Source organism: Panicum hallii, chromosome 5 (genome assembly GCF_002211085.1).
Source record: "Panicum hallii strain FIL2 chromosome 5, PHallii_v3.1, whole genome shotgun sequence".
NCBI lineage: Eukaryota > Viridiplantae > Streptophyta > Magnoliopsida > Poales > Poaceae > Panicum > Panicum hallii.
The window spans coordinates 57000636-57025959 of record NC_038046.1 but is presented as its reverse complement, the minus strand read 5'-3'; the positions used below and the strand labels follow the sequence as shown (position 1 = coordinate 57025959).

The 25324-nt window shown below is 43.7% G+C and overlaps 3 protein-coding genes across 7 annotated transcripts; 2 read left to right on the top strand and 1 right to left on the bottom strand.

The window, feature by feature from the left end:
* Positions 1-925: 925 nt before the first annotated feature.
* Positions 926-6466, bottom strand: LOC112891691 (mitochondrial-processing peptidase subunit alpha-like). The gene is made up of 13 exons (XM_025958618.1): positions 6308-6466; positions 4980-5225; positions 4579-4875; positions 4320-4487; positions 4060-4227; positions 3885-3965; positions 3706-3772; positions 3196-3290; positions 2842-2914; positions 2694-2764; positions 2249-2298; positions 1411-1523; positions 926-1328 (listed from the first exon to the last, which is right to left on the bottom strand). Exons 1-13 carry the CDS (start codon positions 6341-6343, stop codon positions 1276-1278), a joined length of 1518 nt encoding a protein of 505 aa, XP_025814403.1. The 5' UTR covers positions 6344-6466; the 3' UTR covers positions 926-1275.
* Positions 6467-11568: 5102 nt separating this feature from the next.
* Positions 11569-17540, top strand: LOC112894583 (NAC domain-containing protein 75-like). Of its 5 annotated transcripts, none has more exons than XM_025962339.1 (7): positions 11569-11724; positions 11828-12018; positions 12166-12343; positions 12808-13382; positions 13999-14253; positions 15249-15365; positions 16807-17540. In XM_025962339.1, exons 2-7 carry the CDS (start codon positions 11902-11904, stop codon positions 16885-16887), a joined length of 1323 nt encoding a protein of 440 aa, XP_025818124.1. In that variant the 5' UTR covers positions 11569-11724; positions 11828-11901; the 3' UTR covers positions 16888-17540. The 5 variants fall into 5 exon arrangements, with proteins under 5 accessions (XP_025818124.1, XP_025818121.1, XP_025818126.1 ...); XM_025962336.1 differs by having other exon boundaries at positions 12163-12343; XM_025962341.1 differs by having other exon boundaries at positions 11570-11724; positions 15264-15365.
* Positions 17541-22992: 5452 nt separating this feature from the next.
* LOC112895681 (profilin) lies at positions 22993-25324 on the top strand. The gene is made up of 3 exons (XM_025963667.1): positions 22993-23233; positions 24187-24324; positions 24968-25324. Exons 1-3 carry the CDS (start codon positions 23111-23113, stop codon positions 25100-25102), a joined length of 396 nt encoding a protein of 131 aa, XP_025819452.1. The 5' UTR covers positions 22993-23110; the 3' UTR covers positions 25103-25324.

Genomic DNA, 25324 nt, shown 5'->3' with positions numbered 1-25324 from the left:
TGCACTGTGATGAGCTACGATGTTGTCTTTAGGGTGTTTATGCACAATCCAATCGCACCAAAGCCTGAATTCATGGAGAAACACGGACAACTCGGCTTAATGTTGTTTCGGTAACGGAACTACGTGACGAGCCCACTGTTTCAAAAAAAATAAGAGAGGCTGTCAAGGTATTCATGATGGTTGCCACGAGAAACATTTACCTTAAAACTCTATTGCTTCATTTTATATTGTACAAAAGAAAATTTATGAACACCGAATGGTGATAAGCTTGAGCAGCTATCAGCAGGCCTCGTCAAGTTGTGATACCTCGACCCTTGGCGTCCAAACCCCAAAGAGAGGGGGGACATGAAGCGATCGCGAGCTGCGACGGCTGAAAAAACTGAAAACCATGGGGGGCTCTTGGCGCCGCGGAAAAACGCCGGCGCCTCCCGTTCTCCGGCAGGCAGCCAGGCAGTTTAGAGGTAGCAGCCAACCACCCGTGCGCCCGCCCACAATGGCCCTGCCGAACTGGAGGCCAGGAGCCAACAAAGACCAGCACATCTGCCAGGACCACCGCGTCGTTTCCTTCCTCCGACGTTGCTTCCCAGCGTCCGCTCGCCCCTTCCCGCCGTCCCCGAGCTCCGGGTCAGAAACGGCGACTCGGGAAAACAAGAGGCACGCCAATGGTGTCGCCATCTGGCGATTGGCGGCTCCAATTCCATGGGCCACCGGATCGTGACCGCTCCCCCTCGAGTCAAGGAAGTGTGCCGTCCCTTGAAATCTTTTACCACCTCATTCTCATGGAACTTTTTACCAGCAGCCTCTTTCGTGCAATTAATCTTCGGCGCGCCTAATTTCCATCGCTTCGATTAACAGACAGAAAATATGAGAATAAAACAGCCGGATATAGGAGTCAGGCTAGAATAGAACCTGTTCAGAACACAAATCGTGCAAAATTTCAGTCCAGTAGAATCATTATTCATGTGCTTGGACCAGAGAATGGTATTTTGTACACTCTTTGGGCCTTGTAAACGAAAGAGGAGCCCCGGTACCAGTTAAATTTACAAACACGACTGGCCTATCACCAGCAATAACCACGAACTCAAGTGCACAAATGTTTCCGCAAAGAGAAGTGGGGGGAACGGGTAATTGCAAAGTGAGCAAAGATTCAACGAACAAAATTGTATGAGGTTCCTTATTTCTCTGAAGAAACTTTGACCGAGAATAATGGCCTAGGTGTGGAAAATACGGGCTGTAAACTTGTCCAGAGGGCAGAAAAATTGAAGGCCCATGTACTCATTTCGAGCTGAACTTGCCACTGACCGACTCGTAAGTTGGCATATTCAGAACTGCACAATGCAAGCAACAGAATCAGAAAACTGCAGTTGATGTTGCACTATGTAAAGGTTAGTCATTTGGAAATAAACTTACCGTTTCCATGGGATGCCATTGTCAGCGGTGATGAAATGATCTTTTCAGCAACTGTTGCTACGTCTTTCAGAGTAACACCGTCAACAGCCTTGAGAAGGTGCGCAACAGGTTTCCTGCATGGTTTTATGAAGCCATGATTAGGTGGACCGGTGAAAGTATGATACAGAGATAACATAATAGGAAAGCACAGTGATTCAATTTATTTTCACTGACTATGTGCAATAATTTGCACAAACTTAACTGAAAGTTTATGACTATGCTCTAGGAGAACTCATGCCCTATGTGCCACTTATGTATGCATCTGGAGTTTGTTATCTTCTAAAACTTCACTGCAAGTTCATGACTATACTCTAGAAAAACTGATTACAGGTCTTTCAAAGAATCATTCTCTCAGTAACTACCAGTAGTCTACATAGTTTCAGCTAGTAGCCTAGTATTGCAGAATTGAATCCAAAAGATTTACTATGTACAAACACCTGCTTGCCTCTAGACACTAATAAAAACCAAGTACACTCAATGGGCAAGGCCTCCTTGCCTTCCACAGTATAAGAGCTAAATCAAACTTAAAAAAGAGTAACCTCTGAATGCTCCATGGCATCTAACATGGTTTTAAAATTACAGTTTGTTCTAGACTTGTAGTTAGCACGTACTAGTTGAGTCCTACAAGAAGACAGCTTCAAGATAAAAGTTGCACAGTACATCTGAATATCCCTGAACTTAGTTTCTAAAATATTGGAATCAATCATTTGATTTATGCCTTTCTCTGAAGCTATATCATAGCAGTATTCTGTCCTGATCTTGAAGGGAATAATCATAGGTATCGAAACTTTATGGTTACCTTTCCCCAAATGCCAGAACTTGGCGCCCCATGTCTTCCGTTAGTGATGCCTGTAAGTTTCAATTATTAGAGTGAATCATCAGCACAGTTGCAGAACTATATGGAGTTGACTTCACAAAACTACAAATGTTCACGACTAACTATCAAGGAGCTACACATCTTGGGATCAACAGAATTACAACTACTTGTGCCATCTCTTTCACAAACATACAACAATTGGCGTAGGACCACATGCCAGCCACACAAGTTATGTGTGAACCTTAATGTGGTCTTGTGTGGCTGGCATGTAGGTCCAAATGTTTTAGGTTTGTGAAACTAAGGGCACAAGTAGTTGCAAGTATGTGAAACTGATCTCAAAATCTGTAGTTCATTGATAGTTACACACTGATAGTTGTGGTTTTGTTAAATTAACTCAAATATATAAAATTTGTTGTTTTGTACGCACCTTTGATTCCAGGTTCGCTAATATTGCATATTTAGCTGAGGCTTTAGCACGATCCAGTTGGCTTTGGTCAACTGCAACAAGAAGAAATTGAAGTTTCAGGCAAGCAAGTAATCTGGAAGCAAGAGCCAAGATAGGATAGGTAGGATACCTTGCCCAGGAGTTGCAAGGGAAGTGAGCTCTCTGGCTGCCAGGTCAATAGCTTTAGGTACAAATGATGCATCCTGGTTATGACAACAATTTCATTATGAACCATACTTTAAATATAAACTATGGAACACATTTGTTTATTTCTGAACAACTGTTTTAACTCCTCAAATGTGAGTTTTTAATGTGAGCATGGTTTAAGTCATCGGATACAAAAGGTCAAAAGGATAAAAGACAGATACCAGTGTAACCATTTCCAACTGGCCATTCGCATTGAACAGTTAGATGATAGTTAGATAAAACAGTAGCATTATGCGTCACTAACTAATTATCTTGTGCAAGTAAATATGATACTTACAGTAGATGTATGAATTCCAAAGATGCCAGTGTTACTGTGAACATCCTTGAAAGCGGTGATTGACTTGATTTGGTCAAATTCAGTTACAAGGTGATCTGCACAAGCCATAAAGCATACATCAAATTCAGGCATTTATGATCCCATTATCTATATATAAGGCTGGCCAAATACATAGAGCATGACTACCTGGATTCATGATATTGTTTCAATCTTATCTTAAAGGATACAATAGAAGAAGGTGAACTAGATATTTAACAATTTAGGTTGCTTTGCCTTATAATATCTTGATAAAGAATAACCAAACGGAGGGTGGGAGGTATCAGTCTAGAACAACCTGGGAACAAATCCTACTTGAATTATCAGCCAGAAAATGATTAAGGTCAGTCCTGTAATAGAATTGTTTACATTACCTACCAACCTCTCCAAAAGACCTACAGTTACTCAAAATGCAGTGTATGTTATCTGGCATGCATCCTACAGGGTTAAAATATGAACATATGTTCTACTTACTTAGACGTGAATGCAACCCCTTTCCCTGCCTTCCCCAAGAAAAGATGCCACCACCACCAAGAAGTGTCTGTAAAAAAAATGCAGAGCTCTTGGTGAGTCAAACCTGAAAGTTATAGCAAATTCAAATCGAAGTGTCCTGTTCAGTAAAATTGTGAATCTCAACGATTTGTCTACTCAACCTGAAGAACTGATACAGTGGCAAAATCTTTTTCTTTTAGCCAACCACCAGGGACCTCAAATGCCAATGCAACATCTGTGTTCTATTTTGAAAGGGAAAAAAATGTAACAGATAATTTAGGTGATGAAAGAGGTTGCATAAATCATGTGATAATTGGACAAAATCTAAATGCCTACCAATGAATCTGCAGTTCGTCTATATTCACCACCAACATAGGTAGATTTCGGCCTTGTGGTTCCAGTTACACTGGGAATGTCAGACAGAAGCGGTTCAGCAATAGATACCAATTCATCATGATCAACACCTGATGCAGCTAGAACGATTCGGGGAGCAGTGTAGTTCTCCTGATACCCAAGCAATAAAAAGAACAGATAGCACGTCAATAAGGATACTTGCACATAAAGAATGCTAAACAAAATTTGGAGATGAATCTCACAGCTATAAACTGTTCCAGGACATCTGTATTCAATCTGCTAATTGAAGATTCTGATGCAATCAGAGGGTTTGCCAAAGCACCAGAATAGCCAGTAGAATGAAGAGCCTCCAAAAGCAATTTTTCAGGGTTACTTGATGCTTTTGCAAGCTCTGCCTTGAGCCTCAAAATCTACAAAGGAAACAAGTCAGCAAAGAACATAATCTATTAATCTAAATATCTAATTGACAAATGTGGAGGGGGGAGATCGAAGATGAAATACCTGTTCCTTGACCTCCCAATCAAGAAAAGCAGGGTTGCGTACACAGTCAATAAGCACCTCAACCATTTCAGGCATGTATGTCTTCAGCGCTCCATAAGTGTAGCTCATCATCTCACGGCTAGCAGATGCTTTGGCACTGCCACCTATCGCCTCAATTTCACGCACAACACGCAATTCACTCCTGTTGGTAGTGGTTGCAAAGGCCATTGTCTTCAACAGCTGACTGGCACCTGTTGCCTCAGGTGCTTCATATACAGAACCACAATCAACATAAACTCCAACAGAACAAGATGGTCCCTGGATAGGAAATAGAAAGCAACCTATTATCACCAGTTATCACCAGTTGCCAATGAGGACATGGATGAAACGAGTAGCCATATATAAAAATAAAGAGCACATACTGCAGATGTCTCAGAGGCTATTTTTACACCATTGGAAAGTGTTGTGATTTTTGTCTTGCTAGGCTCCACGAGATCTGGTAACGAAGGAGGAATAGTCACTCCTGGAAGCGCGAAATCTGGAGGTGGTAATGCATTTGAGCGTGCACCAGTCAACCAAGTCCAGAAGCCAACTGATGAGCTCTGTGCAACACTTGTGCTGGCAGACCTAATTGCAATATTCATCATTTGAGCATCTGCCCTATGCCTCTGCAATCAAAACAAAACAACCAAGATTAAGTTCAGTGGTCAAAGGCCTAAAGCTGATCTGTTCACTTTAAATTCAAATGAAGACTCCAAGAAAATCAAACTCTCTCTTTGTTTTGTCAATTATTACATTCAAAGTCTGTATTGCACAGAAATATTCTCATGTTGAATCTGGATGATAAGTTTTATACATCCTCACATAGAAAACGTTATCTCATCAAATACTGTCGTTCTATCTTCTACTTATAATAAGACGCCACAGTTGGTGCTAACGGATGAATGGATGAAACACTCATCAACACACTCACTGTTATCAAGGGTTTGAAGCACATGTACTGAACAGGTACAGCATAAACATACAGTCATGAGAAGTAAACACTGTTGTTTGAGAAGGATAACTTCATTATTCAGTCAGCACTCAAGAAAAATACTGATAAAGAATGAATCACAAGAGACATAACTAGGCCTTCCGAAATCTTATACTTCACTTGATGCAGCCTAAACACATAAAAAAGGGCCAGTGTAAAACAGAAACCAAGTATTAAAATGGAACAAACTCTGGGATGGATTTAAAGAGCGCGTGTATAATACACTAAGTCACTAATACTATATTTCAGGTATCAAACAACTAGCATAACCGCTCCTTTCACGATTTTGCGACAAGGAGATAGCAATGAGCCTACACCGATCCAAACTCATTCTACACAAAGCTTTCATGCCAGAAGCACAGGGTTCACTTGTCCCGCACATTCACATATCAATTCTACAAAAACAATCAAACAGAGCATTCATCATCACATCTCAAAGCAATACTTTCCCAACTCAACAGGACTGGGGCAAACATTCAAACAACGATCGTCACATGCAGCGCCAGAAATGCCCTCAACTCCTACGCTCACGCATCAAGTCCGCGCGTGCTCGCACCACTGACGGTGCCCAGTAAGGATCCGCGGCCTCGCAACGCGACCACAAGCGACAACGTCGCGGATCGGGCGAATTGCGGCGCGAAGCGCGCCCAGATCTACCGGAAATGGAAGGAGGTGAGGTAAGGAATCAGGATAGAGCTCCAGGCGGGGACGGCTAACCTTGAGGGCGCCGAGGCCCGAGACGGCGCGGTACATGGTCGCCGGCGCCTGCTGCGGAGTGGCTCGACGGAGTCGTCACCGGCGGCGCGGAGGGGGAGGTGGGCTGGTGGCGGAGATGCGAGAGGGAGGGATGGGATGGCGACAGGCCGTGAGACAAGTGGACGGCGACGAATCGGAAAGCTCTTGAGCTGTGCGCGCAACATATCGAGAGAGGCCGCGTGTGTGGTCGGCCCACTCATTTTGGGTCTCGAAATGTCGTGGGTCCACTAGGCCCAACTCTGTTAGTTCTGTTGGGCCGACGGTCCATCACACACCACACACGTGAACCGCGACGCGCCGTGCTGCCGGGCAACGACGAGATGGGGGCGACGGGCGAGGCGGCCAACGGCGCCGCGTGGTGGCTCCAACGTCTTCGTCGACGGTGGCGACGCGAGGGTCAGGTCACGTCGCGCGGCGAGGATGGTCGAGGCTCACTCCGCGAGGCGACCGGTGTCGATCGCCGCCGGGAGTAGATTGAGGTGCGCAATGGCCCCGCAGTCCCCCGGGCCTGGCTTCGAGGTTCGAGCAGGTTAGTTGTTTGATCGATTGACGATTAGGGATTCCGTAGTCTGCTTCTGTGACTCCGCTCTCAGTCTATCGAATTGCTGCGACTTGCTATCTCGTTAATTTCGTTGCATTTTCCGTTGTGTTTGGCGAGATTGTTCCATCAGCGCAGTAGGTTGCTCTCATTCAGCTACCGAGTAATGACAATGGGTGCCTGGGCGGGAAATCGTCACGCTAGGCATGCGTATAGCTTCGACCACCTGCTCGATGAAATGCAGATGTCAGTTCATAAATAGTAGTTGCAGCATTGCAGGTGGCTTGCATTTTATTTTATTTTTTTGGTCCCTGAAGATCTGTCTTGCACAAGGCTGTCAGATGGTCCATGCTGCTTGTTGGGCTGTATCTGTATGTGTTGGACATCAACATGATGATATGGGCCAAGTTGCCATGGACAAATCGAGGTTTGGAGTTTGGACACGACTTTGGTGCATGAATAGGGTTGGTATATGCAGGTGATTGGTCGTTGTGAGCGTAGGTACAGTGTCATTGGTCATTTGGATCGTTCCTCCATTAGCAGTTATTACTTGTTAGTGCTTTGATCGGATCACAATAGCGTATCTGGTGGAAGGCACAGATCAGGCATGCGACTGTACATGATCTAATGCATGATAGTCCTCTCTAGCTAAAGATGATACGGTTTTACTGAACTTACAATTCAGTGTTTGTAGTTGTGACGTAGCAATGTAAAGCAGTAGCTGGTAGCTACAGGTTGCTAGTTAGCTAGTCTGTTGATGTTACTTTCATATAGTCAATAAAATCTCCTCTGCCAATGGTCAATCGGTGAGTCCAAACAGAACTTTAATCGCTGGCATTATAAAATCTGACAAAATGCCACAAAATTGTGCCACTTGTTGGTTAGCTTGTGGAGCAAAATAGATAGTTGATCATTTTGCTTTGAGCTTTTCATGAGTTGTTCGCTCCTTTTCTAACATTAATGGAATACAAGGTCCAGTGATCTTCATTTAGCTGTTAGCTCCTTGAACAAACCTTTCCTATACACCCACTTTTTTGTCTGAACGTTAAAATAGCTTCAAGAAACCCCGCACACCCAGTTCTGAAGTAGTTTGACACATCCCATAGCTTCAACAAAGCTTCCCTATTCCCCATTTTTAGAACTCAGAAACACAATATTCTGAAGTAGGACATAATGCTGTCTGCCAAACAGCACACCCAGTGATTCTATATTCTAATCGTTTAAGAAAGACAATGGGTGGCACTGGTAAATTATCTCTGTTTTCTCAGTCGCTTATGCCTCCCATGCATTTCCTCATGTAATGTTGCTTCTTTCGATAAAGCAGTAGCTGTTGCAGTGTGATCAGCTAATGATTGTTGCTTCCCTTTTTGTCCAATAGGCATACACTTAAAATAAGCATCAAGGGAAGCATGTGCCTGAAGCTTGTGCTTGATGATGTTTAAAAGTCCTCATGGCGCATGGGAGGGGACCTGTACTCTCTGCTGAGCATGACCACAGCAGGTGCAAGCAGCACCAGCACGCATGGTTTTACATAGGACCTTGGCATCCCGCCTGCATCCGCTGTCGTCTTCGCGTGGCTTGCAGGTTAGCCTGTTGATCAACTGTAAAAACTGCGACGCGCTAACATTTTGTTACTGGAGCTGATGGCTGTTTTCATCTTCCTTTCACCCTCATTAGGTACCTATCTGTTGTCACGGAATGTGCTGAGATCGATAATGCGACCTGACTTTCGATATGTCACTATATGCGCACAGGTGGCGTTGCGCGAAGATTGAAGAAGATATCCATGGCGAACCGTTGAATAACACACCGCCAGACGTCGTCTACATTTTCAGGTGGACGGTCAGTTCTCAGAAAGATGGCTGTTCAGGTCTTACGTGGGAGTGCAGCTGCATCCATCAGTCCGTGGAGCTCAACCCGGGGAGATGCTGATTCCAGTATCCCAGGCTCCTCCAGGTACTCGTTACTTCGCTACAGCTAATTGCTAAATTACTGATTAGTCAAACACAGAATGCATTGCGCTAATTGATACTCCACACTTTAGTACTGCATGATCATTAGCCTTTTCGGTTGTTGCTTTCAGTCAAGCAGGGGACTCCATCCCTTTAGTCTGGAAAAAAAAAATATATATATATATAGTGTACTCCATCCTTTGGTACTAGTATTAGGATACGTATTTGCTGCGACTTCAGCATCAGCGTTTGCGCGCCTACCAAGCAAGCGCGATCGCAATTATGGTGAGGTTGCGACAGATCCGTCGGTTGGCCAGAACTGCGACTCCAAGGGTCCAAGTGTATGTACGTACACATGTACACAGACAGACCTCTCTCCTCTCCTTCCAAACAACTCGTGCTGATCTTGCATTATTCTGGTGTGCATTAGTCAAACATGATTAGCCATTGGTGCAGCATTTGCGAGTCTTGTGAGCCCAGCCAGACCCAATGAGGTGAGCACTGTGCTGACAATGAGGCCCGGCGCCATTAAATTAACTTGCCAAAAGATGATGATGCGTGAATCGATCCTGATCTCCCCCGCAAAAATGCCACGCGAGAGTGGACGGGAGTTAATTCTCCTCGCGGCCCCGGGCGTCGTGCGAGATGTCGTGTCGGCATTGGGAGGGGTTATCAGGTCATAATGGCCTGATTTGGCCGTGAGAGGCACAATGCAACGCACGGGGAGGTGGACTGGTCGAGAGATCGGTTGGGTTGGGGCAGGCGGGGGCAGCTGGGTCTTTCTTCCCTTCCCTTTTTGCCCCTCCTGGATGGAGTGAGGCGGAAGGGAAGAAGACCAGCGACCCGGGGGCCGGGACTGGAGCTCAGCTGCCGGTGTCCAGGTGTAGTTGAACAACCGAACCAGCTTGCCTTTTCGCGCCTTCTCGGACGCCGACGACGAAGCCGTCGCGGTCGCGGTCGCGCGCCCACGCGGGGACAAGCGAGCCTACTTACCTAGGCATGTAGTACTCCCAGTCTGAGCAGGCTGGGCCCACATCGTGACCCTCTGCAAGTGGGGCCCGGGGCACCAGCTCTGCTGCTGTGCTCACTGTTCGGGGCCATGCTCTGCTCTGGTGTCTGGGGTCTCCATGACAGCAATGGGGGAGCCACAGGGATTGCTGAACGGTGCTGGGCAAGTGGCACCTGGGCCCCAGCTGGTCGGACTTGGTTGATTGCGATGTGTGCCTTGTTCAGCTTGGATTGAATTTGAGGTTAGCATTAAAGCAAGAGGGTATTTGCTTGAAGCGGAATTTGCCCAGAGCACTATTATTTCGCTTCTAGCCGCATATTACCCGTGCCAACCTTTTTTTTAATCATCCAGACCCATGTCATGTGGACAAGGAGATGTGGCGAGATTCTCTCTGACAATCTTGCTCGTGGCTTCTATTTTCTTTGCCACAACTTTGGTAAGATAGGCAAAAATGTTTGGCAAACTTAGGTCCAACCATCCACAAAAGTAATTTCCATGAACTGCTTAGAACTATGTGTGCATTTTGGATGAATGGAATCTGGAAATTAGATGAATGCGCTTCATTTTATCTTCTGCTAGTGGTTTTCAGTTTCTAGCCCATTGCTGTGCTTTTAGTATTCAAGCTCGATGCATCTGAACGATTGTCATGAATTTTTCAGAACCATTCGATTCGATGATCAGCGGGTCCTGTGAAATCCCGGCAATCGAGCTGCGCGGGTTCAGAATGGGTTTTGGATGTCCATGATCCGGCCAACGGGAGCCTGCATTCAGGGTCGTGCTTGTAGGAGAAGGTTGCTCCTTGCTCCTTCGTCTGGGCACGCGATGCAGCACGAGCATATTTTTATGTGCTCTACCATCTACCCAGGTTTTAGTAGTATGTGAGCTGTTGGGGTCTATCAAGTGTTGTACTGCTCCATTTGCCTTGGGTAGGAAGCAAGCCCTGGGATTCACCCTGCCTCTCTTTCTGTCCTGCATCACGCACTCTCATGGCAAAAAGGATCATCATTCGAGCACAAGGCCTCCTCCATATGCCCATGTGAGACCTCTTATCTCTGCTATTTCTTGCTCCTGCAATTTGCAAACTTCATTATTGTGCAGTGGAAAGAAAATTCCCCTTTCCATCATCCCCCATGCATGCAATGCCGCTAGAGAAAAGAAAATCGAAACAGTTTTCCCTTGACCAATATTCAAATGTTTACTTTACGTGCATCGTGATTACTAGACCCTTTTCTGGTGTACTTAGATAACCTAAGCCGTTTAGTTCTTGCTGATGTCAGATTTGCGTGTTTGATATAAGCATGCATTGCTGCTGCTGCTGCTGCTGCTAGCTTGAGTCTACTAAATCCCTAGTAGATACAATCTCTCTCTCCGCGTGGGAGTGAGTGCAGCGCAGTGTGTGGAATCTGCAGTAACAGCTGTGGTGTAGTGAGGCAGCAGTTCTCTACATGCCTTTTGCTTTTGGTTGTCCTAGCTTGCCAGCCAGACAGTCCCTGAACTTTGAAAGTCTGAAGCCCGATAAAATATACTTGCATCAACAGTAGAACGCCTAAGGCAAGGCAAAGGTGCATGGCGCGGCAACATCTTACGGGCAGTTTAATTTAGCGTAGATGAAAGGTGTCCATGTCTTGTTTTATGCTTAAGCGATAGAGAGAGAAAGAGATAGAGGGAAGGGCTAGCTAGGGAGAGGAGGGGCCCTTTAACTTTTCCTCATGGGGTGTGTGGCTTCAGTTAAAGTAGGCAGGAATTCTGCTCTCTCTTGTATTAAACCGGTGAAAGCAGCTGCCTGCCTGCCTTGATTTTTTTTATATGTATGCCTCTCCCTCACTCCTTGCTCTCTCCTTTGCACCCCTAGTACTGCTCCTCCTCCTCGCGCTCTTCGGTTTGCTTCTCTTTCCTTCTATCTCCTTTCACTCGTCGTCTCGATCTTGTGTTCTTGCCGAATTGTGACTGATGGCCATATGCTTGTTTGATTTACTTGGCAGCGCAGCAAGACATAGAAGAATCCCCTACTACTCATGCATGAGCACCGCCTCCTCGCGCCGCATATGAATCAGACATGAATAGGGGCCACAGCAGCAGCTCCTCGAAGCTCATCAACGAGAAGCTCGAGGAACACCGGATCTCCACCGCCAAGCACTGCCCCCACTGCGGCGAGAAAATCGACAGCAAGCCGGTATGCATGTATATGTGAAGTTGACAATTTCGTTTTGCCTTTCGTTCTATCTGGGTGCGCACACAGTTGCACCCCCTCTCTAGCATCAGTACTGTGATACTTGGTGCAACCTTTTCTGATGGGATTAATTGCTGTAACTGCAAGAAGGATTGGGTGGGGCTGCCGGCCGGCGTCAAGTTCGATCCAACTGACCAGGAGCTGATCGAGCACCTCGAGGCGAAAGTGAAGGATGAAGGCTCGAGATCTCACCCTCTCATCGACGAGTTCATACCCACAATAGATGGGGAGGACGGCATATGTTACACCCACCCCGAGAAACTTCCAGGTGAGGGAGCTATCTAAGCTAGACATGAGCTGAAATATTACTGAACCATATACTTATACAGACATATTCCTGGCTTTTCGAGCTTTGCTTTTCGTGGAGTGATATATTGTATGTTGTGATTGTATCGCCATGAATTATGTGCCGTGGTTTGGATTTGGGATATGGCATATATTCCATTGTTCTCGATGTGCTCTCCCCTCTATTCTTAGTGTTCTCTACATGTGCTCTCGGGTATATGCAAAGAGAATTATTGTTTATGGAAAGTTGTGCCTACCCTGATCTACCTCTCTCCTCTAAGTCATGATGGTAAGATGCTTCTGAAGTTTCCAAATAGGTTTCTTTCCTTTCTATCTCTTATCTTTTTCAGAGGTTTGTTGCATCTTTCAAGAAACATAGGCCACCCACCCAAACTCAGGTTCTAACACAGTTCTTGCATCTATATGCCTTGTGCTGATGATCGTCAGGTGTGACCAGGGATGGCCTGAGCAAGCACTTCTTCCACCGGCCATCCAAGGCCTATACGACGGGCACGAGGAAGAGGAGGAAGATACAGACGGAGTGCGACGTCCACAAGGGCGAGACGAGGTGGCACAAGACCGGAAAGACGCGGCCGGTGATGGTGAACGGCCGGAAGAAGGGGTGCAAGAAGATTCTGGTGCTGTACACCAACTTCGGCAAGCACCGCAAGCCGGAGAAGACGAACTGGGTGATGCACCAGTACCACCTCGGCGACCTCGAAGAGGAGAAGGAGGGGGAGCTGGTGGTGTGCAAGATCTTCTACCAGACGCAACCCAGGCAGTGCAGCTGGTCTTCCGAACGGGGCGCCGCCGCTGCTGCCATGGCAGCAACGACAGTACAGGAGCAGCGTAGGAGGGATAGTGGCAGCGGAAGCTGCTCGTCGAGGGACCACGAGGTGTCGGCTACATCGTTCCCGGCCGGATACACGGTCACCACGGCCGTCGAGATGCAGCAGCATATGAAGCAGCACTCCGCGGACCATTTCAGCTTCGCGCCTTTCAGGAAGACCTTCGATCAGGAGGTAATAACCACCATTCTTCTTTATTAGCTCTGGAAGTACATGGGACTATTGCAGATTTTTGCTCTTAGAGAGGACTGGGATAGTGTCGAACGAAGTCTGTGCGAAACTGCTGCTGGTTAGGTTGGGGAGAACATCATGCTGCAGATCATCCACGATCCATTCCTATGCACCCATCATGCATCCTCCTGCTTTTTCCTCCCTCGATCTTTTCTTTTGGTGCGGATATATTTACTTTCTGTTTGATTAGATGAGCTAGCTTGTTGCATATATATGCATGGGCGTTTGGGTAGCTGACCAAATGTGCAGGATGTGCCAGTCTAAAGCAAAAGATGAGCTACACACCACAGAGTATGGACCCGTTTAAGTGGTTCGAGTCTCACATCATTTTACTCATATTGCAAGCAACCCTAGGAACCATCCACCCACCGTGAAAGCAAAAACTACCAATAAATTCCTTTTGAATAATTGATACGTCCTAGTCTCTTATATATACACACAGAAAAAAGAGAGCACAGTATGTAACAGCATAACTGAAAGGGAATGCGAAACTAAATATGTAAATAGAAAATTATATATCTAATTGAGTTTGATTTATACGTGTATATGTACGGAGCAGGTTGGCATAGGTGGTGATCAGGTGCCATCTAATCAGCTTGGACGATCAGAACAGCATCATGGCGTCCAGGAGCAGCAGCCACACCGTCCGGTGCTCGCGACCACGGCCGTCCCAGCCACGGCTTTCCTGATCAGTAGGCCATCGAACCCGGTCTCGACTATTGTGCCACCTGCAATGCAGCACACGTCAGTTGTTCTCGATCATGATCAGTTCCATGTGCCAGCAATCCTTCTACATCACCACGACAAATTTCAGGTGATTAATCCATCTTGGCTTGTTTTATTTCTTTCATGCATTTCCGAGAAAAACTAATTAACTAAGATCTTGTACAATGGGTTTGCAATTAGATTTTGCACACGAGTTTGGAATGACCAAATAAATTACATGAATGCATATGCATGTTTTCATAATTAGCGTATCTTTGTTGGTGTTTCTTATTTTCGATCTGATCTTTTTGTCACCCTAAATGCTTTTAAAATAAGTCCAAACCACGCTATAAGGTACATTTTATCTATTTTAATTGAATGGCAGTGGCGTATTCCTCTTTCTTCGTTTCTTTCTTCTTTTTAGAAAAAGTATGTTTTGCGACCAAAATGGAAAATGACAAGGGTCTTCGAAGGAGTTGCTACCTTTACTTTGCTTTATTGTCTACACAATCCTAGCACTATATTCTTACCCCAGATTTTGTAAAAAATCATATCACAAAATAATCTTTTCACATTATATTAAACGCACTAGTTTTAAAGATAAATGTACAATACAATGTATTTAAATACAATGACTATTTTCGTGTGTGTATTTAGTAATGTTCACTGCTGCATCATGTTTATATATTCCCAAGAATCGGGATAGGAACTTGTAAATTTGTGTTAAAATTAAAAAATAATTCTCAAGGACTCTATAAAACACATACTGTTTTGCAATAATCATTTGGCATAGCATGTTAAACCAGATATATTCATGAATGTCCATATTTCCATACTTACTTACATTTGTAATTTCAGACCGTGATCTTTTCTATTTGAAGATTTTATTCGATGCAATGGCAGCCATTTTTAGTAACATGTCCTTGGATGTTCTATTCGAATTAAGTCGATTGCACGCATACATATTGGCCTATATAGCTTGTAGAGAAAGAACCATCACATGGCCATATACTCTTTCCAATAGTTCCTTTTCCTTTTTACCCTCATTCTTTACCGAAACATTACTTTATTTACTGTTCCATTTCAACATTGTTGATAACAAAGAACATGCAACAACAGCATCAGCACCAACAGCCACAGCCACAGCAAAAGCTTGACCGCAGGTCTGCTGGCTTGGAAGAATTGATAATGGGCTGCACGTCGTCCACAAGCACAAAAGGGGTAAGTTGATTCCTTCCAATTCTTTTGAACCACGTACAAACATGCTGGTAGTAACTAGCTAGGATCAACATCAGCATATAATTACCTGGGATCCATGAGTCATATTTGTAAGTCTAAATTTAGAATATGTGTAAACGTCTAACGAATTAATTCGATCGCATGCATGTGAACATCTCATACTGAGCTTATTATGGTTATAAGCTACTACACATTCATGTTATCTTGATTATTTAGTATGTATAGACCGGAAAGCTGCATGTTCTCATGCAAGCGAGGTGAGGGATCGATAGCCTAGCTAGGAAAAGAAAAGACTGTACCAGGGGGGTCCTGACGAAACTTCAGTGTGGGGTCAAGTAGTCTCTTTGTCGTTCTAGCATTCTAAAACAAGCCCTCACCATGACAGCTTTTTCCTCCACATTAGGTTCCCTATTTTTAATTGATCATTTTAGGTGCTTTTACAGCATGCATGCCAACGAAATTGAGAGAGAGAGAGATCTGCAGACTGTAGTTCGTGTGTGTATATGTGTGTGTGTGTGTGTGTGAGAGAGAGAGAGAGAGAGAGAGAGAGAATGATCTATTTACTGTAGTACTCATAGTGAGATAGAAGAAACATCATGAATATATGCAAACAAGGACCACCCCTCTTTGCTTTGCTTTTGAGTGCCAAAGGAGAGAGGCCAAAGACCAGCGTAAAAACAAGACCATCCTTTCCTTGCTTTCATGACCATATAGGTGAAAACGAGAGCTTTTTCTCCGTGTCGGTAGCATCCTTGCTTTTTCAGACTATATAATAGTTTTTTACTGCTATCTCTTGAGAAAAGAGCCAAGCAAAAGGTGGCAATATCATTCGTGTCTTCTCTTCCACTCTTTTCTATGAATGTGGGTTCACACGAAAACCATGCATGCATGCACATGCTCTCATATTACTGTTTCCCGGCCGGAATAGTCTTGTCGAGACTGACAAACACATCAATTTAGATATATAGGACAAGAGGTTGGGTTGAAACTGCCTTTGATGATTAGAAGGTCAAACAGATATTTCAAGGTTACCCGGCTCCCAACTCGTTTAATGTACTATGAAATACGTTTCATAGAATAGAATAAAGAGAGGTCCCTCTCGAACAGTTTTTTTTTTATTTCCTTTGGCTATGCATTTCAGTTAACGAAAATAGTAACAACTCAAATATAGCAAACTGTTCGTCCCATCTTGAACATAAATACAGAACTAAACAGTCGGTACATTTGCTATAGATATGGATCTCTATCATACATAAGGACAATTAATGTCATTGTTCTCGCTGCCCTGGCATATATGTGTGCAGTGTGCTGCTCTCTTTCAAGTGATGCTGCCTTTCTCACCTATTCAACGACTGTTGCACTCCACCGAAGCAGTGAATTAGCAGCTCCTTTTTGACCCCCCCCTTTTCCTATTCTATTGCAGGAAACTTCAATTCCTCAGTCCCAAGAGACAGAATGGCCTTACCATTACTGGCCGCCTGACAACCAAGATCATCATGGATAGTAGCAACAAGGCTGTTAAATAGTGGCGATCAATACCAAAACTAACCACACAACTTTCAACGGGTTGGTCTTTGTCCCCTTGAATATACCGGGCGTTGCTTTAATTTCTTGGAGAATGTACTGCTGTTGGGAGAAGATAAAGAAAACAGATCTATGCAGATCTCTCCCTCAATGAAAAGAGGATGATAAAATTAGTTGTTGTGAACTCTTCAAGGCAGAAGAGAAAGCGTGAACAAAAAGAAAAGAAGAAAGATCGATGTGAGGAAAGGTATTGTTGTGCTGACATCAACACGGAGCATAGCTGGCTTAGACAATGCAACCCGTATTAGTGCAACTTAATCAAGTATAACTACAATCAATCCTTCGTTCATCACAGTTTTTTCATCTGTATTAGCTATTTTTCAATTGTAAAAAGTAGTCTTGTTTGCATGTACATTAACCCGGTGCCTTATTTGGTTTCTGAATCTACAATTATTTCCCCTTGGTTAATTTGTGCTCCAAATATGCATCGTGGAGGAATAAACTCAGTAGTTTTGTTTTGCATTTCTAGAAGCAGAAACATTGTTTATATGGTGGTTTTAGTGTACTTCTTTATTAGCAAGTAGAATTAAAACTACATTGTTTGAAAGGAATGAATTGAGCCATATATGATTACTGTATATGTCACTACATTGTCTAAATAATTATATTATGTTATGTCTATTAAGATGCAGTTGCATATGCTATTTCGTCCGTTTTTATTATATGACATTTAGGACAAAGTAATTGATCAGTTCATTTTTTTTAACTCATTAGCTTGTCCCAAACACGCCATGCATAAATTTTAAGACCGAATGACTATTAATAACATACCTCAATTTATTTGTGATTATAATTATTCCACGCACATGAGTCTTTTTTTTTAATTTAGCATACTTCATTATTTCATTACTGTGTCGCATCAATTAGTTATGCATATAAATGTTTTGAGGAGTGCATCAACCATCAAGTATAGGACACGACTAATTTGCTTCTCCTAAATGTCATATCATAATTTAAAAATGGAGTAGTATTAGATTTGGGACTCCTAGACCGACAATGCCATTGTATGGTGCTTGATCTTAAACTTGAATTGTTTGATTTGTTAGGATGTAATAAAAATGTTACTTATGTAAATTCACATGTTTCTAATAACCCGGAGCTAGGTTTGTTCTCATTTCATTTAATCCGTAAGGCATCCTTTGTATTCAACTAATTTAAAGCATGGTATGGAAGAAAGACGGCATGTCCATGCTTGTCTTAAGGTTGTCGATAGAATAAGCATACTTTCTCCGTCCTATGAAGAGTGCAATTCTAGTTAATTTTAGGCAGATTAGTGGTGGCTGAAAAGACTCCAATACTCTCATTTGTTTGCCATATGGGGAGTCGAGTTTTGAATATGGTATTAATTAAATATGGTAATGAAGCTATTTCAGACTTTTATGATGATACAAACTTTCAACTTGGTATTTGAGAAGCAACCTGCACATTTTTTCCCATGACAAGAACATCAGTTACATAGGCGAGTATAGGAGTAAAAATAATCATATTAAGTGCACTGCTGATCTTTCTTTTTTATCCAATGGGGAGTGCATCGGTCACCTTACAAGTTACAATTAAGTTCCATCAATTTCGTGTGGCTTAGAAAAGGTTTACGAATGTGCATGATGCATTGTTCCACATATATGTGGCAAGTACCGAGTCTTAGGGGTTAAAATTAGTGCTGTCAAGGGTCATCACCGACCCTATCTAGCTTAATTAATTGAACTAGTTTCTTAAAATCAGCCACACTTTAAAAAAGTGTTCAATAGATAGAACTAAAGAGAGTCGGCGTCGATTGGCATCTCTACCTGTGAAAAATTATTTGATAAAACAAGATTTAGAACACGAGTATTATTGTGGTTTTTGATAACGAGAAATTGAGAAGCTAGTTTCAGAGGGTGTGTGTGACGGTGTGAGAGAGAAAGACAGGGGCATGAAAAGTGCATGGTAGGTACAGTGGGCCCCATGATGCATGGTCTCGCTAGCATAAGGTTTCCTTTCGAGCAATGCACGCGTAGACCTCTGTGCAAGCTAAGACTTGAAGCGATGACAGATCGATCAAAGTTGTTCATTAGTTAAGGCAATGCAAGGAGAACGGCAAGGATCAGAGTATACGTTCTTATGAAGCTTTTCTTCTCGCGTACACAACATGTTGACGTGGGAAATATATGCACGTACAGGGGCGGAGCCACAAATTGAGTTGGACCCGGCCTACACCAATAAAAATTGATCTAATGTACCAGTTATATGGACATAGCTAAAGATGCATAGGCTAATTTTCACTACATACCATGGAGGTTAATAGAGTTTTGGGGGCTAGACCCGGCTGCAGCACCCCCAGCCCGGGTCCTAGATCCGCCCCTGTGCACATACCACCTCCCTTTTTTCGTAATTTTTCCATTACTTAATCAATTGAAAGTGCTAGAAAATGACAATATATTCATGTCTATTCGGCGTTATTACAAACGCTAGTTTTTTTGTGTACATTGTTGCTGATAAAAGTTTCTAATATTTGACCGTGCATTGAACCCCAAGCATCATAAATTTGAGAATTGATCGGGTAAGGTTTTTTAATAAAATTTGACCTGAATATATTTATTATTAGTTAGGCTCAGTCTACTGGAGATGCCCATAGAAGTTAGGATATGACTGTGTATGTTGATAGGGTGAGAATACATGCGTGTATGTGAGCGTTTATTTATATACCATGTTTCACTGAAAAGAAAAGCAATATATATCGCTAATGTTCTTCCTAACAATTAGTTAATTAGTCTGATATTCTGATTCGTAGGTAAGAACATACGAGACAAGCAGCATTATTATCATATATCCCCCCCCCCCAAAAAAAAATGCTATGTATCATTAGACAATGGAGATTCTTGGCTTCACCAGATTGATCGTATGGGGGTTGATCCTAGGACCTAACTAGCTAGGTAGCGCTTGCAGTTTGATGCAGTGTATGCTTGGAATATGATCTCTTTGTCTGATACAATGCAAACCCTTTCTGTACCATCAGCTATGTATCATGGAATTTGATTTGGCAGATGCTTCTGCGCTTGGTCTGATCATATATGTGTGCACGAGCTAATGGGGTTCTTCTTTCTAGGGTATATTGCTACTTTTATAGCTGCTGCCGAGAATCCTTGTACTAAGAGGACATATGCCTTGCCTTTTCTCATAAAACTCTTTAGCACCACTCACCAATGAGTTAGGTAAAGGAAAGGTTCTCCACGGAGACATCTCTGTACTGATGTTTTTACCTCTCATCAGTACTTCATATTGCTAGCATGTATTATTAACAAATTCAAAACATATTACAGTCTTCTTCTAATTGAGCCTAGCTAGCATGTATTATTGATCTTCTACTACTTTGCAGACATATATATGCATGCAGCTAGCTAGATGCCTCCAGGTAGAAATTGCTCAACAAGTTGATCATGCATGCGCACATGTTTGTCGTATCCGTTTGTGCATATACATATATATATATATATATATATATATAGGCCCTGGAACAGTGATGCTCGGATAAGACGTTTACATGGATCATCAAGCATCAACCTATGGTATGTAGCAGAGAAAACGCCAATTATTTCAAGTACATGAAGCACCTGTATAGTGGCGCATCTGTCTGTCCCTTTCCACAGGAGATAGAAAGCATAGAAAAGAAAGACAAGGGGAAGGAACGGAATGCCGTGTCTCTTGCTCCCTCACTCCGTCGTCCGATCCTCTCGTACTATACATGGGAGGGGAAAGCTGCTACCTATACACACCTACTTTTTTAATCCCATTTGATTATAATTTAGTTGGCAAAAATAAGATCTTGGATTATGAAAGAAACATATATATATATATATATATATATATATATAATCCATCAATAGGAAAAAGGAAAGGAACAAAAGAAACCAAATTCAGTAGTGCACATGTAGTAGTAGCTTAACCTTGCTCTAGGGCTCCCATGTGTGGTTGATTCGGTCCCAAAAGAAGTTGCAAGGAGAATTTTGCGTTAGTGGGATTGAGCATAATCGAACATGGCCTCCCCTCTCCCTTTTTGGATTCTCTCGCAACGGCACGTTGAGCTAGCTTTAGCCTGCTAGCTGCTGTCTTCTTTACCTTTAAGCGATTGTTCTGATGTTCTCTAATCATCATCATCTGCCGCTTGATCGAGCTCAAAGGCAGTTCGTTCAGTTCATGCGCTCCGATGCGATTCCGTTGTCTATGATTTAGTGCTAGGGCACAGTTAGGTAAGTGAAGTTCGTAATGGGATGAAGCCGAACAGCCGATCAGAAGCTTTGCGGCAACACTAAACAACATGAAGTCTTTTGGAGACTAGAACAAACTGATACTCCTAGCTCCCTACTTAATTTGCTCTTGGCACTTGGGCATATGCGGATGCGGGGAGCATATCTCGATTCGATCTGTGCGCCTCTTGCTTGGATCTGCACTGCACGCAGATTAAACCATGGTGGAATTTTAGAGCAGTACCAGATGTGAAACTGCTTGTGATGAACTAGCAAAAAAAAAACTGCTTGTGATGAGCTCTTCACATCTGTCTGAAAACGGCGTTCGGATGTGCGTGCATCATAGCTTTCCGTACAACAGTGCAGGCTTGTCGAACTCAGTTTACAATATTGCACGGCTTGAAGAACTTGTGTTTAGCCAGCAGAATGAAACGGCTGTGTTCTCTTTGTCGAGATGGAGATTATCTTAGCATTAACAGGAATACAGGATCCAATTCTACCGTTTTGCGTGGCAGCGGCTGGTTGGCGTGGGATATTATCGCGGACGACGGCGCTCGCGAGTTGGGATGCTTGTCGGCTTCTTCTTGGTAGTGGTGGCACGGCGTGGTGGTTTGTTTTGTACGGAGTCGAGCTGTGCAACCGTATTAATATCTTAATTCAACCCGTTGTTGTTTGAGTCGAGTTCGAGATGAGTTGTGCGGTCGTGTTGGCCGGTGGTAGTGTTATTGTTGTTTGTTGTGGTGTCCAATCTAAACGTTGTTTCTTCTTTTTAATATAATGGGCAGCTCTCCTACCTGGCTTGTTAAAAAAATATATTTCATGAACTGTAGGTACGAAGCCTCAGGTGGGCCGTGCGCTTTTGTACATTTTCCTGGGCGCTGCGGGCCGAAGGCCTATGGCCACGTTCAAGTTTTCCAGAAGGCGTGGGCTCATCATCATCGGACAACTGGGCCTCTCAGTTATTGCTCTTCGTCAACGGCGTATCTGGATACGGCCCATCTTAGCTAGCTGGGCCTGTCCATCAGATCCGAGCGGCCGAGCACGAGGCCTAGTAGCGTATTGTCCAATTGGTGGGCCGTGTTCCGTGGACGCAGAACCATCGTCATTCCCCGGGTGACGAAGCACTTAAATTTTAAATTTTAGTTTAGATAATAGATCGGACTCTAATTTTATATAAATTTTAAATTAAAAATATATAAAAATTAAATTAGATTATGAAAAAAGCACTAAGATGATGATCGTTATCACACGTTCATTCCCTTTTCCTTCGTCAGACTAATTTTTTTCTTCGTCAGACTAATTTTCCCGGTCAGGACTTGACGTCTGCCACTGAATCTTTCCAGCCGTGGAGCCATCGCTGACCCTGGAAGGCCATGTGAAGGGATTCCATTCGGTGCGACGCGACACGGAAGCCGAAAGCAATAACGGATCAAATCTTGGGAAACAGTGAGACCGAGACGGCTACCGCCCGTAGGATTTCGCTAGGATCGACCGCCCTGAGATCTTGGGAAAGCAAAAACGGATCAAATCTTGGGAAACAAGTAGTAGCATCTTGGAGATGACGCTGGATCAGATATCGGCCGTCCATGGAGGCACGGACGGAAGCATCGAATCGTGGAAAACGCAGTTTAGCCATTCAGGGAGCAAATCCGGAGGGAGAGAAACAAATAAAAACGCCTGCTTTTTTTCACCACCATGCGTCAGAGAACAACGATGCCCACACATTGAGCGGAGGCGAGACGAGGATGTGGATGGAGCGGCATCGGCGAGCTGCAGCCGCCACGTAGCGCCGCTGCGCTCGCATAAGTAGAGCAGAGGACCGGGAGGAGGAGCCAGCGGCGGCAGCGACTGCGAGTCCACGAGCGAGCGGACCGAAGCAGACCGGACCAGGAAAGCCGGAGCCCGGAGGGAGGCGGCGGCATGTCGTGGCAGGCGTACGTGGACGACCACCTGCTCTGTGACATCGACGGCCAGCGCCTCAGCGCCGCCGCCATCCTCGGCCACGACGGCGCCGTCTGGGCCCAGTCCGACGCCTTCCCGCAGGTCAGGCTCCCTCCATGGCTCCATCCATCCCATCTCCTCTCCGCACCCCATTCATTTCGTCGCGATAGGGCAAGCAAGCGGATCCTTAAGCAGATTGTCGTGGACGCTAATGTTGCCTTGACTCCGGTAATTGAGATAATGACATCGTCTCGGGTGCAGGTTGCTAGTGTAGTTGTTTGTCAACTCCTTAAGGTCTCTGACAAAACTGAAGAACTGCCCTCCACCTGCATCTCTTCAGTTTCGTCAGAGACCTTCAGGTCTTGGCATAGTGGCAAAGGGAAGATCGATCAATCAACCACTACCAGTGCAATTTTATAAATCTCTTTGTTAGTCTGGGTACGAGCTCGAGTACAGAATTTTTTTTTCTTGCTGTCACCTTTGTAGTGCCAATTCTGATTTAAGCATTATGTTCTGCAATAACTCACTCACACGGCAGGGATGTTTCTCCCTTTTTTACTGACAAAGGCACAGGTCATTCTTTTAACAGTTATTAGTAAAAAAATCATAAAATTTAAGCCAGCTATATAAAAGCTGCCCTCTTTGAACTTGTTTACAAAACTTCAAGTTTATTTATACTGATTATTTGTGTCTACCTTCACTGAACTTTATAAAATTTAAGCAAATGGTTAGGGGAGAAACTCCTGTTGAAAGCAAAGAGGTAGAACAATGGTGTCTTCAATTTTGAATTTGTGATATTTATCATTCCACAGCCTAATAAGCTTTTGTATCCTTATGATCATTTTCAAATTCTTTTGCAACTTAGTATATGTCTAATTTCTGTAAACAGAGCGAAATGTTTGCGATGTATGTTAACTTCTAAGATGCTTCGTGCTAATTCCCATTTCAGTTCATACAAATATTTTCAAAATTTTTATTTATTTTCTTTTGGAAAGGAGTTTTATTTATTTTTATTGCAGCACTCCTATATGAATATTTAAATCTGCATTCTGCAGGTCAAACCTGAAGAAATCACTGCAATAATGAATGACTTCAATGAACCAGGCTCTCTAGCACCCACTGGTTTATACCTGGGGGGTAGCAAATACATGGTTATCCAAGGTGAACCTGGAGTTGTCATTCGAGGGAAGAAGGTTAGGAGTTCGGGTTCCATTTCTTATTGCGTGGCGTATTATATTAAGACGCACTATTCGGTTAAAATTCACGGCCTCCTTTTTCTCAAGTCAACAATACATTATCGCTAGTTTCCACCAATGAAACGATTTTGTTGCAAAGTTCGGTTGACATATGCAGAAAATTGAACAGAACAAACTCCTTATGGATTTACAATGCAAATCAGTTAATACAGAAATAGCAAAGGACAATGGAGCATTAATCTTATTCGTATTATATGTATATGGATTGGAGAATTAGAATGGCATCCTCTCGTTTCCCAGCAGTTGTTGTCCTGGGCCTTTATTTCACCTATCCTTATGCCTTGGCCCTTTTGTCTGATAGTTGTAGGTCATATCTACTTAAGGTAACAACTCCCATCACGAAATGTAGATTCTGCAGTTGTTGGCCATCAGCTGGCTTCCTCTTGTTTTTGCCAAATCTGATGAGCGATGCACCAGGGAGGTGGTCAATCAAAGTAAAAAATTGATTTATTTTGAGGAAGAAAAACTAATTCCAGACAGAACTTATGACCCAGATAGGAGTTTCCTGTCTAGTGAATTTGAATGTTACCTGTAAGCTATATTGATTTGGGCTCTGTCCCATGTTTCTGATTATTTGCAGGGACCAGGTGGGATTACCATCAAGAAGACCAATCTAGCCATAATCATTGGGATCTATGAGGAACCAATGGCTCCTGGCCAGTGCAACATGGTTGTGGAGAGGCTTGGTGATTATCTTGTAGATCAGGGCTTCTAAAACCCAAAATCTGTAACTTCTGGCAGCCGGGGTTTGTGTTTGCTGAAATATGCCATCTGCTATCCCATGAATAACTAGCAAATGTTTGGACGAATACTGAACACGCGGCGGTTCCTCGTTGTATTGCAACGGCTTCCTACATTCCATGGGGCTTATATGTAATGTAATCTTTATAGACACTGGTTGTGAAATGCTGATCAATCTGCCTATCCTTTTTTTTTT